Source organism: Dermacentor silvarum, chromosome 2 (assembly GCF_013339745.2).
Source record: "Dermacentor silvarum isolate Dsil-2018 chromosome 2, BIME_Dsil_1.4, whole genome shotgun sequence".
Lineage (NCBI taxonomy): Eukaryota > Metazoa > Arthropoda > Arachnida > Ixodida > Ixodidae > Dermacentor > Dermacentor silvarum.
This window is the reverse complement of record NC_051155.1, coordinates 72,674,475-72,692,593: the sequence shown is the minus strand read 5'-3', so window position 1 is coordinate 72,692,593 and position 18,119 is coordinate 72,674,475. Positions and strand designations below refer to the sequence as shown.

The 18,119-nt window shown below is 45.6% G+C and overlaps 2 protein-coding genes across 3 annotated transcripts in view; both read left to right on the top strand.

Moving 5' to 3' along the window:
* LOC119441559 (uncharacterized) overlaps positions 1–18,119 on the top strand; it is a 189,784-nt gene that overhangs the window by 71,639 nt on the left and 100,026 nt on the right. The window lies entirely within an intron of this gene.
* The window catches only part of LOC119441557 (uncharacterized), a 213,571-nt gene continuing 213,374 nt past the window's right edge, over positions 17,923–18,119 (top strand). For both annotated transcript variants that reach the window (XM_049661393.1, XM_049661394.1), the window contains exon 1: positions 17,923–17,983. In XM_049661393.1, coding sequence (XP_049517350.1) covers positions 17,938–17,983 — 46 coding nt within the window. In that variant the 5' untranslated portion in view covers positions 17,923–17,937. The remainder of the gene's footprint in view (positions 17,984–18,119) is intronic.

The following is an 18,119-nucleotide window of genomic DNA, read 5'->3' as shown; positions in this document are numbered from 1 at the left end:
CTAGGTATCTATGATTCAAGCACAACCGGATAAAGCTCTGCAGAATTTACTGGATGAATTCAGCGATGTATTTGCCCCTGGACTTGTGAAATTCACCGGCCCACCCGTGAAATTCCAACTCAAAGTGCAAGCAACTCCTCGTTTCTGTAAGGCTCGTTCCCTACCTTATGCCTTGGTGGACAAAGTTTCGGAGGCGTTGGACCGAATGGTAGCAGATGGCATCTTATCACCAGTAACGACTTCGGAATGGGCCACACCGGTCGTGCCTGTTGTGAAACCGGATGGATCTATCCGCGTTTGTGGAGATTTCCGTCTCACTGTTAACACAGCTACGGTTACTGAACAATATCCCCTTCCACGGGTAGAAGACATTTTCGCACGGCTAAACGGCGGCGAAGTGTTCACCACTCTCGACTTGACACAAGCGTACAATCAACTACTCTTGGACGACAAGGCCAAAGAATTGACTGTGCTCAACACCCACAAGGGCCTATTCTGCTTCAACAGACTTCCGTTTGGAGTAAGTTCAGCGCCAGCCATCTTTCAAAGACGAATGGACTTGCTCTTCAGGGATCTGCCAGGTGTCCAAGTTTACCTTGACGACATCATCATAGCGGAGAAGAAAAATGACCTCACACTACTCCGAAAAGTGCTTCAGCGGTTACTAGAGAATGGATTTAGACTGAACCGCAACAAATGCAGATTTCGCCAAAAAGAAGTAACCTTTCTGGGTCACCGCGTGGATGCTTCTGGCCTCAAGCCCAAGGATGACAACATAGCAGCTGTCGTAAGGGCCCCGACGCCGACTTCGGTGACGGAACTCAAGGCATTTCTAGGACTGATTAATTACTATGCCAAGTTTTTGCCTAATTTGTCGACCCACCTGGCTCCACTGTACGACTTACTGAAGAAGGATGCCACATGGAAGTGGCGGGACAAACAAGAGACAGCCTTCAAGCACGTCAAAGGAGCAATCCAGACTTCGAAGTTTCTATCCCAATTCGACCCGAAAAAACCATTGAGGTTCGAATGTGACGCATCAGCAGTAGGCGTTGGCGCGGTTCTCTCGCACCGTATAAATGGAATTGACTACCCCATAGGATTCCGTTCCAGAACGTTAAATCAAGCAGAACGAAACTATTCGCAACTGGAAAAGGAAGCGTTGGCACTTGTTTTTCGGGTGACCAGGTTTGAAGACTATTTGTACGGAAACCAATTTGTCTTGGTGACGGATCATAAACCGCTCACGGGTATCTTCAATCCGAACAAAGCCATTCCTCCCATGGCGGCAGCCAGGATACAAAGATGGGCCCTCTTGCTGGACAATTATCAGTACGTCTTAGAGTACCGAAAGGGTGCAGACAACGTCAATGCTGATGCACTGAGCCGACTGCCACTCCAGACCAGTGAAGAGTTTCAGGGCCTGCAAGAAAACCCAGAGTATGTGCTGTACACAGACTTTCTAACAAGCAAAGCCATCACAGCACGGGGCCTTGTACAGCTGACGGACTTGGATCCTACTTTGCAACAGGTCAAGCAGTGGATTGTGCAAGGTTGGCCGAATTTTTAGGGGAGTATCAACAGCGATACCGTCCCTATTTCAACAAGAGAAAAGAACTGACGATCACGCAGGATTTGATTTTCTGGGGACATCGAATCGTCATACCTACTGCTGCAATTAAAGCTGTCTTAAATGTGTTACACGAGAATCACTCGGGCATGGCAGCTATGAAAAAGACAGCAAGATCCTTGTTCTGGTTCCCAAACGTGGATGCAGAAATTGAACGCCTAGTAAGAGCCTGTACCGTCTGTATAGAAGCCGCACCGAGGCCTCCACGACATACGCCAGTACCATGGCCAGTCTCGAACGAAAGATGGAGCCGCTTGCATCTAGATTTTGCAGGACCAGTGGACGGGCACATGATATTAGTCGCAGTAGACTCAACAACTAAATGGATTGAAGCACTGCCTATGAAGTCAGCCACGTCAGAAACCACTGTGGACGCCCTACGAGTCATCTTTGCAAGGTTCGGTCTACCCAGAACCGTAGTAACCGACAATGGGACACAATTTACCAGTGCATTTTTCCGGGACTTCGTGGATAGGAATCAAATACAGCACCTCACCACGGCTCCATACCATCCCCAGTCCAACGGTTTGGCAGAAAGGGCAGTCCGCACAGTCAAGGACGGATTAAAGAAGATGAGACAGGGCAAATTACAGACCAGACTCTCCAGATTCTTATGCAGCTACCGTCGAACTCCTCTCAACGAAGGCAAGTCTCCGGCCGAGTTACTGCTGGGATACCAAATAAGAACGAAGATAGACTGCATCACGCCGAACCAGCAAACAAGAAACGCAGAGCGCCAGGAGAACAGCAAACAGAATTGGCAAAAGGGTCAACGGGTTTGGACTCGAAGCTGGACGAGATCCAAATGGATACCAGCCACAGTGAGGGAACAACAGGGAGCAAGAATGGTCACCGTTGACACGCAGCAAGGGGTTCAAGGAAGGCATTTTGACCAAGTGCGAAGACGAGAACTACCACTGCAGGATCAACCGACAGAGCAAAATCCACAGACAAACATCAACATGCCAGGAGATTTTGACCAAGGGCGAAGACGAGAACTACCACTGCAGGATCAACCGACAGAACAAGATTCACAAACTTCAACACGATGCCAGGACCGTCAGGGCTGGATATACAAAGCCAGGATAACTCAGCGTCGAGAAACCAAAGTATACCGGCGGATCAAGCCCCTGATCCAGAGACTTCACTCCGAAGGTCTACCCGCCAACGCAGAGCCCCTGTCCGCCTCAATCTGTAGGGGGAAGATAATGAGGTGTCTCCGGCTGGCAACCTGGATCACGTGATGTGTACGTCACGAACCCCTATAAATACGACTGTGGAGCACACAATAAACGTTCCATTTTCTACAGTCACCATGTAGTTATATTGTCTAGACGCGACGTATCACTACCCCAATTCGATAATGTTTGGTTGGTGCACGTGTAGGTATGCCAATCGGTATTAGTATTGTGCTAATTGCTTGTTTTTTCGAAATAACCTTTTCTAGCAAATGAACGTAAAATTTCAAATTTCACGCCTAAATCCTGAAAATTGTCCTTAACAAAATGGCGCCTACAATAATCAACAGCCTTTCGTTTATGCTTCAAAGATAAAACCTTGCGAACGTTGCGTTTTTGTATAATTATTACTACATATTATTGCATTTAATTTTATAAAATAATAACGTAAATGTAGTAGCAACTATAAAGAAGAATTGGCAAGAAGCAGCTGTGGCGCAACGTCTCGCGTTTTCCTTCTGCCTGCTTTGGCGGCGTATTTGCGTTGCGATTGCATCATTCTTCTCGGAGCCGGAGTGAACTTGAAGTCGCGTGTTTGCATTAGTTTTTTGAAGTGCTGTTGGGGCTGGGGCTGCGTGATCGTCACTGGCGTCCTCCAGAGTGCCCACCGATCGGAAAGTCGTACGTACCGCAACCTTTGAACGTCTGTTTATCGCACCATCGAAAGCGGCGGCACAGAAGGCGCGATGCGAGCTCCGGTGGGAACAGCAGCCCTTTGTCTCGTAACGGTAAGTAAACTTTCGTTAGCGTAGCCAGCACGCTTATGTGTATTGATTATGAACACTATGTTGAGATATGTCAAGAGCAGAGCACGCCGCGAGGTTGCCGAATTCTTTGAAGCGCTTGGCCAGCCTGTCGAGGCAGGCGGCAGCCTGGCGCACCGGCAGCTCAGTAAGCGTTCGCGACGGGCTAGCAGTAGCGTGCCCAAAAGTGAACCGCAAGCGAGCTACTCCGAAAGCGAGTATCCTAGCTTCAGTGCAGTAAGCGCAACGCCTGTTAGCAGTAGCGCGGATACAGGCTATTCAAGGCTGGTATTTTGTAGGGATGCCTTTCCGGATACTAATGCCCCTTCGCGCTTTTCGCGCTTGGTCAGTGGTCAGAGCGACGGTACGCTCACGTTATCAACGGGATCAGCCGGCCGTGAGTGATGGATGATAAGACTAGTAAATAAAGCATAAGGCATCGCTACAAAATACCGGCCCAGGTTGCACAGAAAGCAGCTCGGATTGTTCAGATCGTAATGCGGAGGTTTTCGTCGACTGGTGACTATCCGAAGCCGGTGAGGATTCAGAAAAACGGTTTTCCGATGTATTTAACGCTGACGTGCAGGAAATCGCAGAACGGGCAGGAAGCTAAAGCACTAGCAGCTAAAATTTCGCAGCTTCGCTTGCAAAGTGGGCTTTACAATGTAACATTACTCACAGGTCCCTGACACCGCTTCTCCGACTGCTAAGAGCACACGGGTGCTTCCGGAATCTTCCAAAAGATGCTAGAACGTTTCTGAAGACCCCCCGTGGGGCTCTCGAGGTATGTGTATGTGTAGCCTTCAACTAGCTTAAATTTCGTTGATAAATTTGAAGAAAATTAGAGCACGCTTCCACTTTAAATGCACCTGCTACGTGTTTTGCATCTGCTGTTTGATAATGACAAGAGCATATGTAGGTGAAATGTGGTTGGAGTGGCAGCTTGCGTATTTTGCACATTGTATACATCAGAGCATTTGGAGCACCGCCAAATTTTTTGTGATCTTTTTTATTGACCGAGTTTGTTGAGATGATAAAATAGTTTTGCTGGTGAGAAAGTTCGAGATGTAGTAATTTGCTTACTGTGTGCTTACAGCCCGCAACTGAGGGACATAGTAGGAAGTGGAGCTGTTAGTAAATTGTTATTTTACTTGGGGCAGCCAGCTGTGGGGATTCTAGACAATGTGATTCTGGGCACATCCATTATCGTACAAATCCTTGAGCGTACAAATTCATTGAGGCTGGCACAGAGAGCAATATTCCCATACACTCCAAACGTAATAACTGCGGACAGAAGCTTCACCAGACATGAGTTTTAATATCAAGGGAAAACACCTAGGGAAACCTATGAAGCTTTCATCATCTACATGAGGGGAGAGACTTGCGTCAGCCCGCCTTCGACCACACTCGTAAAGAAACTGCTCTAGCTGAAATCTAAAGTTCTTTTCTCTCAGAAATTGTGTCTGACTTGTTTCTTGGGGTGTCTTTCACCTTTCTGTTCTTTCTTGACAGAACTTATTGTACATGGTCATAAAACCACTTTCAATTCGAAAATTGAAAGTGGTTGATGGTTGAAAATTGAAAGTGGTTGATGACATGTTGATACTACGGGGAGGTAGTATGAACATGTGTTCTGTCATTTGTGTTGTTTGCACTGCTTTGCCTTTTCCTTGTTTCTATGATGCCTAATAAACATTTCATTTGGCCCTTTACAATAAGTGACGTCTGAATTGGAGCACAATATTATTTTATTGTTCATGCAACTCTCGGGACTCCTGCAAGGTAGCCTTGTGCTACAGATTCAAGAATCAGTGAAGGGTTCTCCCTAGTGATGGTCGCGTGGGCGAGAACCGCATGAAGTTTGGGTCACGCAGGAAGGGCAGTGAAGAAACAGCCACAGTGGAGCTCCAGTGGCACAAAGTGCAAAAGATCGTGGGGGGCATTCCGCAGTAAAATACAATATGTTGATTTGTTTATCTAGGATGACGTGTAGCAAGCTAATGGTGACCGTAGTATTTTCATTTGCTAATGCTTTCAACTATTTCTAATTTTCACTGAGTCGAAGCGCTCAGAATTTAATCCTGTCTTTTTAGTGCTCTCTGTTTTGAAGTGGTATCAAAATATTTTGGATTCGTGATTCAATTTAGGCTGGCCAAATATTTAACAAAGCAATTTAGCTAGGCAAAACTAAATACCATAAATCAGAAAGACCAATGGCAACAAAATGCAAGGATACAGCTGAAACGAGGCCTTTGGGGTACTAACAAAGTTGTTTGATGCTCGACCACAGTCCTTTGTGGGTTTTCTGCCTGTCTAGCAGGTGGGAACAAGGCCATATGTTAATCCACCTAATTAGCTATTTTCATGGCTGACCAAATCCTACGTAGTTGTGTGTTGGTGTAAATGTATCACATAAAAAGGATTGTATATGAGGCCGTTAACTTTTGACAATACCTCTTGCAGTGCAGGTGTATTTATGCTGCAATCAGCTATATTGGTGTTGCTTCCCTCAGGACGTTGCTATCTCTACAATAGCCGGAGAAGACGAAACAAGTTTTGCAATGCACCCGGACTGGCTCAGTTGTGAATGTCACAAACGCTCCCCTAACGAGGATCAAATCAATGAAAGGATGGCCTTGATAAATAATATTCATGAGGCGAAGAGGAAGTACCCATACATGATGAGCTTTGAGAAGGTAAGTACTTTTGCTACTATGTATGAAACAGCATTTACATTAACTTAGCCTGCATGGTTGTGGAGCGGCTGCATTAAAAAAAACTAGAGCTTTTGTAAATAGTTTAAAAACTAATTTTAATGCACACACATGCTCTAGTGTACTACAAAAATGTCTCTACTGCTCTCTACATATTTATCTGATGAAAAAGTTAGTGCTCTAATGTATTCGGGCAGAAGACTCATTAGCTATGTCACCAAGACTGTCCTTGCACCACAGACGCATGGCCATCAAAAGGTATACCACAAAGCAATGAAAGTCGTTCAACGCTTGTATGAAGACACTGGCATTTGTGATGAATACTGACTGAACTACATTGTGTGTGTGTGCATAGTGCTTATGTGTGAAAAATACTAGAGAACTGTGTTGAACAGATCACTTTTGAAATTACCGAAAGCAAGACCCTTTTTTTATTATTACGATAGCAATTATATGGACACTCCAAAGTGGATTTCTGCCGTCGCCGTGAGGTTCCGTATGACGTCAACGGTGATGAAATCGTTGCCGTGCGCCATATGCTGTATGTGCGACTGAAAGGGTGCGAGGGACGCGCACTTTCATGGGGAGCGAACACACGGCGGCAGACAAACGTGCGTTCTGCGCTGTGCTCCATGAAGGGCTGCAGAATTAAGCGTCTCTTTTCTCCTTTACAATCACCATATATATAGAGCAAACGCGACTTCTTCGGTGGCGCGAAAGGCCGGGGGGGGAGGGAGGGGGGGGGGGAGGCGACGTTTAGCTGTGGCACCAAATCCCTATTTATATAAAAACGTTGGGAGACAGAAGGTGGGTAAAGACTTCCGGCGCTGCTCGACGAGTGTCCCGTTCAGACCTCATCGAAAACCTCCGAGGCACCCGCAGAGGCACCGGCAACAGTCACCAACGCCGGGCACGTTCGGTGCGAACGCGGGCACAACGCCGACGGCGTCGACAACAGTACTGCGCGTTGCTGTTGCTGCTGTATGTCCAAGTTAATACAGCTGATAAAACTACTATGCTTACTCCGTATAGCTCTCTACTAATTTGCTATCGCAATTGATGCTTCGCCTTTCGGGTGAAACTGCGACAATTTTTTAAAACTTTTCTGTGTTAAGCGAAAAAGGGTAGTGGTGGCTAAGACATGGTGACAACTCGATTCATTTCTATTTCAATAAAAAAAAGAGTAAACAATGAGCACCATAACTTGGTTTTCTTTTCTGTGTGACTAGAAATTTTCAGTTTCACATACACCTTCAGAAGAAAAATGCCGTTTCTATTTCGTGAGGTCAGAGTGCTCACTTGGATTCTTCACATCTGTCGCTTGCCAAACCTTCAATGTCAATTGTGTGCTTGTAGATAACATGATGGTAAAAATAACTGCTATGTATTTGCTTGGTTCTTGTAGTGCACTTCGGACGCATCTTTTTTTGCAATTTTACAGTGACTTTGCAAGACTGACTAAGATTGACCCATCACCTTGTATTGCAAAAGGGATAAAAAAATTGTGAAAATGGCAGAAATGAAACATCCCTTGCGAAGCAAGTGTAATGGCATAACTTCAAAAGGTTCGTGAGATGTCACCGGAGAGGCTGCGAACAGGTCGTGAGTACTGTTACAAAGGCTTCATCGGCAGCTTTTAGACCTACACTCCGTGACATTTTTTCAGGGTTTCGTCTCATAGGCATAACATTAGAGTACATTTGTGTTTAATTATTTGGTTCTTTTAAGACAGTTCTTCAGCTTTTCTACTCATATCTTGTGTAAAACCTAAATTCTTTAATGGTACGTTGTTTGATCTGTGGAATGGAAATAAACTGGCATAGTGTTGCACAGTAACATGCGTAGATCAAGAATATTCTGTGCCATGGCAGGTACAGAATATTCTTGATGGGAAAGGTCTTCAAGGTGCAGTGGACATAAGGGGATGTTACCCTAGCACCAGTGTTCAGTTGCTTTTAGTGACAGAAAATCACAGCGTTAATAGTTTTCAAAACCAACCTTTGTCACAGATTTAGGGAACTTTAGGAAGATACTAAACAAGTGCTATAAAGTGTTCGCTATAAACCTTTCGCTTTGCAGACATCCTAACAGATGCAGCACTTCGGATTCTGTCTTTCAATGTCAAAGAACTTAATGGTCTGTCATCTTTGTTTGTGCAAGAGCAGATAAGTTTCTTGCGAGTTTGTTCTGCTACATTGAATGTTTAGTACCCATGAGCTTAGCTCAAAATTGGTCATAAACGCACTGTGCTTTACTGTGATAGTTCTGCATCAAACACGGGAAGCTTAATATCAGAACAGATATCTGGGCCCATTAAAAAAGGAATAAACGACTTTTAAATAGCCGACCTGACTTCCTGTAAAGATAAGTTCTCATTCTGCGTAGTCAGGTCCACGTGATCTCTGAAAAAACTAGATTTTTCGAGGACATAACTGCAGCGCAAGAACTCATAAATAATTTGTTGCAACAAGGCAAGCTAAATGTAAACGCTGCATCGTGCATGCATGCACACAAAGCAAAACGAAAGACGTGTCCCGATGGTGAACTTAGGGCCGACATACACTGTAAGGTGCATCTTATCTTGAGGCAGAAAAAGTCTTTCGATCTGTACAAGAAAGTTGAAGCTTTGCTCACGGAGTTATTGCATCTTTTCCTCGTATGATGCGCTTCCAGAAGTTTACTTGTGATCTTTGCTTTCATCTAGAATGTTAGCACTGTCAAAGTGCAGCGCACCATTTTTGCAACACCTGCAGTGCGCACGCGAGTGCATATCTTAGTTATAAACGTAAACATCTACAGAAGTCTGTCTGTAGATGTTTTATTAAAAACAATTGTGAATAAAGGACAACTCTCCAGCCAAGATTTGTTTTAATCTAAAACTGACGCCCGGAAAGACCACACATATCGTTCTTTAGCAGCCTTGTGTTGTGCTTTCCACCTTTCCTGGTCTAGGTCTCTTTGTTGTCGTGCTCGCCGGTGGTTTTGAAAGTCGTGCAGTTATACGCTTGGAATTGCTCCCGTGGATTTGTTCAGGTTTCCTTGCATGGCTTGCATATACCATGATTCTAGGTAGAGCCTTCTCATGTGGTTAGCTTTAGTGCCAATGACACTGGTGCCGTCAAAGTTGATGTGATGGTCATGCTTCTCACAATGTTCTGCGAGGGCGTTGCGCTCGCAGAACAATGCATCGCGATGCGGCGAGCGCTGGAGTCGGGTGCCGGAAGAAGCTCGCGCAGGCGCAGACGCTCGAAGTGCGTTATCTTGAGTCGAGCTGTCGACGCGGTTGGCGGCCAGCCGCGTCGAGCAGTCGACGCAGTTTAAGATAACGCGCCTCGAGCGTCTGCGCGAGCTGCTTCCGGCACCCGACTCCAGCGCTCGCCGCATCGCGATGCAATGCGCTCCGAGATTTCCCCTAAGTGTGAAACAGACTGTATACCTTCTTTCGGTACTCACGCATGTTGAAAACGCGATGGGCGATTGCCAAGAGTGATAACATGGGAGTGTGCTGCTGGCGCCGGCAGAACGCGCGAAACATAACGCCGAGGAACATATCAGAAACTTGTAATTCGAAATTTCCGCCTTCTAAAGGACTGAAAACAGGCTTTGCACCCACGCATTTGTCTTACGTGCCTGTTGCGTTTGTCTCTGTGTATGTCGCGTACCGTCGCGTCAGCCGAGGCCAAGTTTTGGAAACGCGAAGTCGCCCGTGTGTTTGTGCTTTCAAAGTGCAGGAAATAATGCGCGGAAATGGGGGAACGCTTGGACATCAGATGTTTTCATATTTTATGGTATTGTTTAAAATGAGTCGGGTATTTTCTACGCCATGTAGGTAAAAGCGAATTGCTTTTGTTTGTAATGCCGCCCATTCACCGCTTTCGCACGTTTCGCCTCTGCACGCAGTATTCCTATGTCTAAATACCAAAATGACACAAGCTTGTAACATGCTGTTACGTGCTTGTAAATGTAACATGCTTGTAATTAACTTTTTTTCAGCTGGTGCCGTCCGGTGGAGCATCATACGGGAACTACTGCTTACCTGGTTTAACAACGTTGGATGAACGCACAAAAAGCGCGGAACGAGCTTTTATATAGTGCAAAATAAATATTTCCTCGTTGCACAAAAGGTCTTGCGTCTACTTTGTGAAATTGCACGTGGCACAGATTCGATGGGACTTTACGAGAGCGTTCGCAATCATTTTTACCAAATAATAAACCGATTCCGCCTGAAGAGCAAAAAAAAGAGGGTGGGGGGGCGCAGTCGGCGTGCTAGCTTGCGTTCAAAATGTGCGCACCCAAAACCGAAACCGGAAGTGATTTATACCGACCGCTTGGCGCGCTGCAGTCAATTCAGCCGCTGGGCTCTATGGGATTGTCCCCTCTTGGTTAAATTTCTTTCTCGATGCTCAGAGCCTGTGTTACAGAGATTGAACGAACCTAGCGCGACGTTTCTTCGCCGAGCAATCTGCAGTTATCCTCACGACGAGACACAGCGCGGCGGATGCCGCAGCCGTGAACTTGCACGATTACAAAAAACCTGCACTCACGCCTTTCGCCAATGAATGCCATGCGCTAGGCCACGCAAAACATGAAGTGAAGGGCACACCACACTTTGAACAAACACGCAAGGAAAAAAAAAATCCGATGAAACCGCCGCGTTCAAGAGAGCAACGCCATTCCGCACGACATAATAGCTGGTTTGCACAGTCTTGCCGAGTCTTGCGCCAGAATCACTGGTTGGTAGGGGTCACCAAGAACGAACTACTAAATTGTGAAATCCCAAAAAACCTACATTTGTTTAAGTACCGCAAAAATATTTGAAATGGAATATTTACTCGTACGACAGTATCTTGATTAAATTTTTTCAAAAATTCACGCAGGTTTTTTTTTAGTTTCACTGTTTGTCCCCCCCCCCTCCCTAATCGCGCTTCAATCGTGCGCTGATATCGCTGGCAATAGCTATTGTCACGCTTTTCGCAAGGTCGATCCAACTAGGTCGCGAAGCGTCGGGCAAAAGGCGGTTAGAACGAATTGTCACCGACATCAGAAAGGGTGGTTATGGGAGCAGCGATTGAAGCGCGACTATCTTTGGAGGGAACAAAACATTGGCAAAGAAAATAGGGCTTTTTAATTAAAGCTATACATAGTTAGATTCAGTCAACGAAAATAAAATTCCTAATCAATTTTACATACGCGATAAAAATAGAACTCTATAATTTAGAATAAATACCTTTTTCAGCTCCCGCCATGACGCCGCTATCACTTGCAATGCTATGCGGCTCTTGAAGTATGCAGAAAGGCGCGCTCGGAAAGTTCACCTGTTACATTGCGCCCCCCTCACACGTTGTGTCGTTTCGCTTGTCGACGTTTTTGTGAATTTGGTAGCGCGGATAGTTTCATCGTTTCTTAACCTGTCCCGTCAAAACTAGTGAGCTACGACCACCAGATAATTGTTAACTTTATGTTTTCGTGCGGCTGAGCTGGCCGATGGGCTTGGGGTCCGACGAAGGGACCAGCCCTCTGCAACCAAAGCTTTCGTCGGCTTCCAAAGAAAGTACGTTCCGTGCAGCGGTGCGATTTCGACCGCCATACGGCTGACCTTTTGCTGCATCGCTTTACGCACTGAAAGATCCAAACACCCATCAAGTCCAATGGCGGGGGCATTTGAATATACAGCTCTAATGACAGGCCACCAAAACAAATTTCATGCCTTTGAGAACGAAATGGCGTCACTTCTGTTTTTAGCAGATATGACGTCACATTATTTTTTCTCCCGCCGGAAGTGTTCCCTTCGCACACAAATTGCGCTAAGCCCCATGACCCGCCGATGAGCCGCCAAGTTTTGAACGTATGGGCTTCTACGGAAGCTTCACTGCCAGGTATATTTACCTTTCTTTTCGTTCCAAGCTTCGCGACCTATTTATGTGAACCTTGGCTTTTATTTCATCAGTTCTGTTCGCTATTGGCCGGCCACCTTTGTTCTTAATATGTCCAGCGTTAACATTTGCTGGTCTTGGCTCTAACAACCAATTCTAACATAGCGAGGTCTTTGTGAATATGGGCCCAGGTCGTCCTCTTCTGCATTGACGTGCGTGAACAAATGGAGGCGGTATTTTCGAGTGATTACTTCCGATGATATGATGACTTTCACGAGACGTTGCGTGACTGCGTCGGCCGCATCGACGTATACGTCTGAGAGGGTTTATGGCGCCGTGCAAATTTCGCTTTCTTCGTGCAGTGAGCGCCAGAAACGCTTTTGGTCGTATACTTCTACGTGCTCAGTGTGCCCGATCAAGCTAACCACCGTATTCGTAAACAAGCCTTAACTCAACGCTTGCCCTCGACTCAGCCACGTCGAGCGGAGGAGCTACTTACGCTCGCGTGCTCTTTTGATTAAACTTTATTCTCTCTCTCTCTCTCTCTCTCTCGAGGCGACGGGCCTTCCTTCACTAAAGGCGCGGTTGCGTTTGTGAACGCTACTCCCCATTTCCTCCGCCGAGGAACGCCTCGAAAATGCGTCCTCTACTCAAGTGAAGTGGACCGACCGAGAAAGGCGTCTGATGTCGAGACTATTCTTAAACGTGATAAGCATAAGCTCAATTATTTAAGACAGATATGCATTTACGTTAATCCGTCTTCCTTATCAAACGACAACATGATGAAATGGACAACTTTAGCTCGCCAACGCTGCCACTGAGAAAGTTCGACTCAAGCGGGATCTGTGTTTGATGTCTGGCAACAATCGCACCCCAACAGCTTAAAGTATGGCACATGGCTGAGTAACAACAAAATGTGCGCCCCCATTGGACTGCTGCTCTTTGTTTCCATGTGCTTAACTTGTGGTCAACATGGCGGTTGGTAATCTTAGTTAATATGAGTGATATTGTCCGTGTGTGTATTGTGACCGAGCCAGATTGACTGCGAAGTAGACCAGGGATGGAACGGCCGATTGGCAGCTTTGCCTACAAGACCGAATTCTGCTGAAAGCTTTAGGAAAGTTTTGAGAAAGCTTCAAGGCGACAGAAAATATGGTTGGGTGAGCCATTATTGCATGGAAGAACATTACATTGATGCGGTTCTCTTGAAATTGCCGCGCGCTGCCGATAAAACGCTTTAGATGTCTCCAATAATGACGTACTGGCTCCCTATAAATTGCCTATGATGCGGCCATTAGCATCTGCAGCATATTATTCGAGGCAGCATAAGCCGGCGCGAAAGCTTAACTGGGGAAATGAAGCTTGTGGGAGATTCCGCACGAGAATTTGTTACTTATCCCGCTTTTTAAACAAATACCGAAGATAACACTCGGCGCCTGTGTCCAATGATCATTCAAGTATCGCGTAAGAAATATTTCATTTGAGGAGAAGCAGTTATACATGTGACAGAATGCACATGGTTGAGTTCTTAAGCTCTGGCAGGTTGAAGAAAACAAGCGTTTTTGTGTCCTGTACTTTGTTTTAGAAGCCGTAGTAGTTATTCGGCTTGTTTAAATTGTAGCGCATATGGTCAATGAAAGAGCACTGATACCTGCATTTTCAGTGAACCTTGACTTCACATATACGCTACGCAATGTTTTAATATTCCGAAAATCTCCTTGTTCCTTATCAGCGTTAGTGGTTTTATTTCTTTTCTCTTACGTTTTCAGTGTGCTATGTGGTAGCATGCAACGGCGACATTTCATGCAACGACCACGTTCATGCAACGGCGACATTTATTTAATTGTGCAACGTCTTTGCATTTCAGTTGCTTAGCTACACTGAGCTTACTTAGCGCATGAGCGTCCTGCGCATCTAAAATTTTTTGGCATACTGCTGCAGGATGTCGACCTCGGAAAGACCAGTTGATCAGAAAAGAAACTATGCTGCACAGTAAGGCTTGTGGCAGACCGGCAAACATCAATGGATACGGTGTCTGTCCGTTGTAATTGCACCATCTTGCTTCCCCAAAAGATCCTAGGTGCTGCAGAAGTACTTGACTAATGTGCGCGGTAATTAGTCGGTGCTCATTTTCGTAAACTGTTTAATGATATTGGTGTTACTTACTTACGTCTGGCCACATTGACAGAATGGCGAAATGGACACCGTGTTGTTAAGAACTAATAACATGGCACAGCCGTGCCATTAAAAATCAAAATCATATTTTATCATCTTCAGACATATATTTTTGTTTTGAAGAGACTATTAGTCATGATTATGGTGCGTGAAATCATCAGTTGCCCATAATGTGTTACGGTTGAGACGACGTGAGCTTTTTTACTGCCCACAATATTTGTAATGCAGCCATCTGAAGCCAGCACTTTTTAGTATTTAGTGTTACGCTGAATCTACTTTAGCATGAGCAAGTGTACATTGAGAAATATGCCATAATTTTGATGGTTGATCTCAGCTTTTGTGAACTGATGGTAGTAATGCGCTATATACTGCATTTTTCAGCATCGCCATTGTCACAGTGCGCATCACCATTTGGCCTATTGTGGGATTCCACAATACGCGCTGCTACCCTGCGTTGTGTTCCTCGTTCAATTCCTGAACTTCTGGAAGCCCCATGGAAGCTAACTGTCATTCCCACCCTGTGGAATAAATTCACTCCGGCCTTTATAATACATCTGCAGCTGAAGCTAGAACTAGAGCAGAAGCAGCATATTTTCTACAAGGATTTACTACTGCATACTGCTCACCAGACAGGCTACTGTCTAGCCAGAGGGCGGTTTATTCTAGAATATATTTGCCAGTAGTACTAATGGTTGTGTTTGTAGGATCAGACTTCACGCTGTTCTGCAATCCTATAAAATTACAAAAATACGAGGATAATGTTGCTTTATTGTTTTAGAGATTGGCGCTTAGAATAACCAGAACATATTACGGGGTACGTACTGATTTATTAAATTTGGCTGAATAAAAGAAACCTGGAAGAAACATAAAAAACTTGAGCTACAAGGTGTCTGTTAGGGGAAATTCATGCAGTAAAATGCTTTTGGTGCTGATGTTTGACTTGGCAGGATGTCGGAATGGAGATAGACGTCCCACACAGAATAGTGCGACGAATGCAGTTCAATAGGACACATCAACTACAGCTGCTCTCCACTTGCACACCAGTGTAAGCGCAGCACATACAGCACACTTGGAAAGGCAGTTGATCTGCATGCTTGTGTTGGCAGCCTGATTCCTGCATAAGAGAAGGGGTTGGTGATAAACTTACAATCGCGCTAAGGGGTATCAAAACTTGCTTAAGTACCGTATTTGTTTTCTTTAGTTTACTTTTCGTACTAAATACATTCGTTTAGGATTTTTTTGTTCCAGAACACAATTTTTTACATTATCGAGCATATTTGCGAAGACGCATTTCAGCTGATCGAGCGCTTGTGCAGCCAGTGCGACATACAGCGATCTAACGCTTACAAAATTCCCCCAATAATGGCTGGAATGTTCGCAACAAAGATACGTGAAATATATTGCTACCACTTGCTAGCATTGCCTGTATTAGGATCTATGTCACTGCTACAGATTTTTGATCACAATAAAAAGTTACGTGATATAGAAAAGCTATACTCAGTTGCACTGTTATTCCGTGTTTTGTATTGAAATAAAACATTGCATTCACCTGTGCGTACATGGCGGTATAATTCTGAGTGTAATTTTATGGTTGCTCACCTCTTTATTGGGCCCTTATGTTCATACGCATGATAAGCTAATAAATCTGAGTATTCTGAAGCGATGACGTAATTATATTGCTTATGACGTTAAATACCACCGACTGCGCACTTCTCACACAAAATTGCAGTACACTCTTTGTTTTCTCTAGAGCGACTAGCTGCATGAAATTAAGGAAAATTGCAAAAATTAAAGCGGACGCACCTGCTCGTTCATAGAGAAACTCGCCTTGCTGCGGTGCGCTTCGCCGTCCTTGTATTAGCGTAGTCAGTGACGATCTACCCGAGTACAAACCGCTCAGGCGGAGCGAATTCCGGCGCTCGCGCAGCCAGATCCGCATCCAGCAATCACACACAGGCGATATACGGACGACTAGCAGGAATATCCGCAGTTGTCGTCTTTTCAGTGGTTCGAAGTTCGTTGCAATGTATCGCGCCGTGCTTTAACTGAGGCGGCTTTGTACGATCAGCCGCGAGAAACACGTGAATGCACGGGCGCTGATAATAGTTTTGGAGCACTCGCACGAAGAATGCCCGTATGCAGGTCATCAACTGGCTGCCTCGTGCACGGAATAAGACGACAGATCAATGCACTAGCCGGCGGTCTTCTTGACAGAACGGTCGATCTGTCTCCGCGCCTCAGTAGAATTACTTCGTTGCCGAAGCGCTCCAGAGGACTGCAGCGGTCCGTAAAACGATGCCGTAGAAAATGTGCCGCATCGTTAACGAAAGAAAAGCTGCGGAGGCAACTGGCGTTCACTAGAAAAAGCCTACGAAGCGAACTGCAGGTCACAAGGCAGTCATATTTAGGCACTAACTGCACTCGATAAGCCATTCAATGTAGCTGCGGGCCTACCTTGAGATTCTCGAGTAAAACGCTCGAGCTTTCCTTCACTCAAGGCGCGTTTCGAGTGGAGGGCGGTTTGTGAAATGAAAAACCACCTTCAAGGAGCATTTTGAGACGATCGTCGAGTCGAGGGGCGTTTGTGAATACAGGGGTAAATCTCGCAGAAGTAATCGTATCGCCGAAAGTTATCGCTCGAAAATACGGCCAATGAAATTACAGTGATATTGTAATACGGGAGGGCGACCATATTGGTTGAAGTTCACATTAAAGCGCGACTCCTTCGATTAGCAAAGGCAACAAGTGATTGATTGGTTCAAAAAATAATTTCATAATTTCATAAGAACAGTGCTGACACTTATGATTGCTGACACACCATCGAGGCCTGGCATGTGAAGCGGCGTCATCCGATAATAGTCTCGCCGTCCTTTTTTTGTAAGAACGCAGTATTAGTATCAGAACGCATGAATTGGAATAATTTTGCCTGGTCTGAAAGCCAGGCTAAAAAATAAATGTCGGCATCGGTAGTAGTGACGTGGCGTCTGGAAGCGACATACTGACACGAGCGTTTTTTTTTTTCTTTCTTTTTTCGCTTCCACTTCTCGTCACAATTCGGTTAACCATTAGCTTTCTTTTAGTGGGCGAGCATTGCTTCAGCATTTTAAGGCGCAATATACGACCATGCAAGGCTGCCGTCACTCATTCTGCGCAAGCTGTTTCGCATACTCGCATCACAATGCTGTGTAGGCCCCACGAAAACAGCTCACTTTCGTCTACGTCGATGCATTGCAAACTTAGAGACACAAGGACTTAAAACAATGACGGCTGGGCCATTTTGTCCTCCACATTTAGGTGCTGAGACTGGCCTGAAAGGCGAACAAAAGGGACAGACGCGCACAGGTCCGGCTTTCAGCTCAAAACAGCCGAATCCTGCTTGCTTTGTGTTTGGTATGACAGGTTTGACGTGCGCTAGTCCACGTGCGTCTGTCTTCATCCAGTGAACTACATTTAGTACAGTCCAAGGCCAATCATGAAAGGCCTTCATATGTAAGAAAAAGGTTTGGCTTCTCTTTCACCGACCAGTGAGCGCAGCGGCGGCGCAAGAGACACCAGCTCCCGAAGATGCGGAGCGCAATACTGTTGCTGTTTTGCGTGGCCACCGCCTATGGTAAGGACATCCTAACTTCAAATATTTGGAAGCAGCTAAGCCCCTCGGTAAAGCGCTATTGTCCCGCGTCAGCCTCCGCTTAGTTTCTAAGCGAAACCTGTTTTAACGGACACCTTTCGCGGTACTTTCAGCTAAC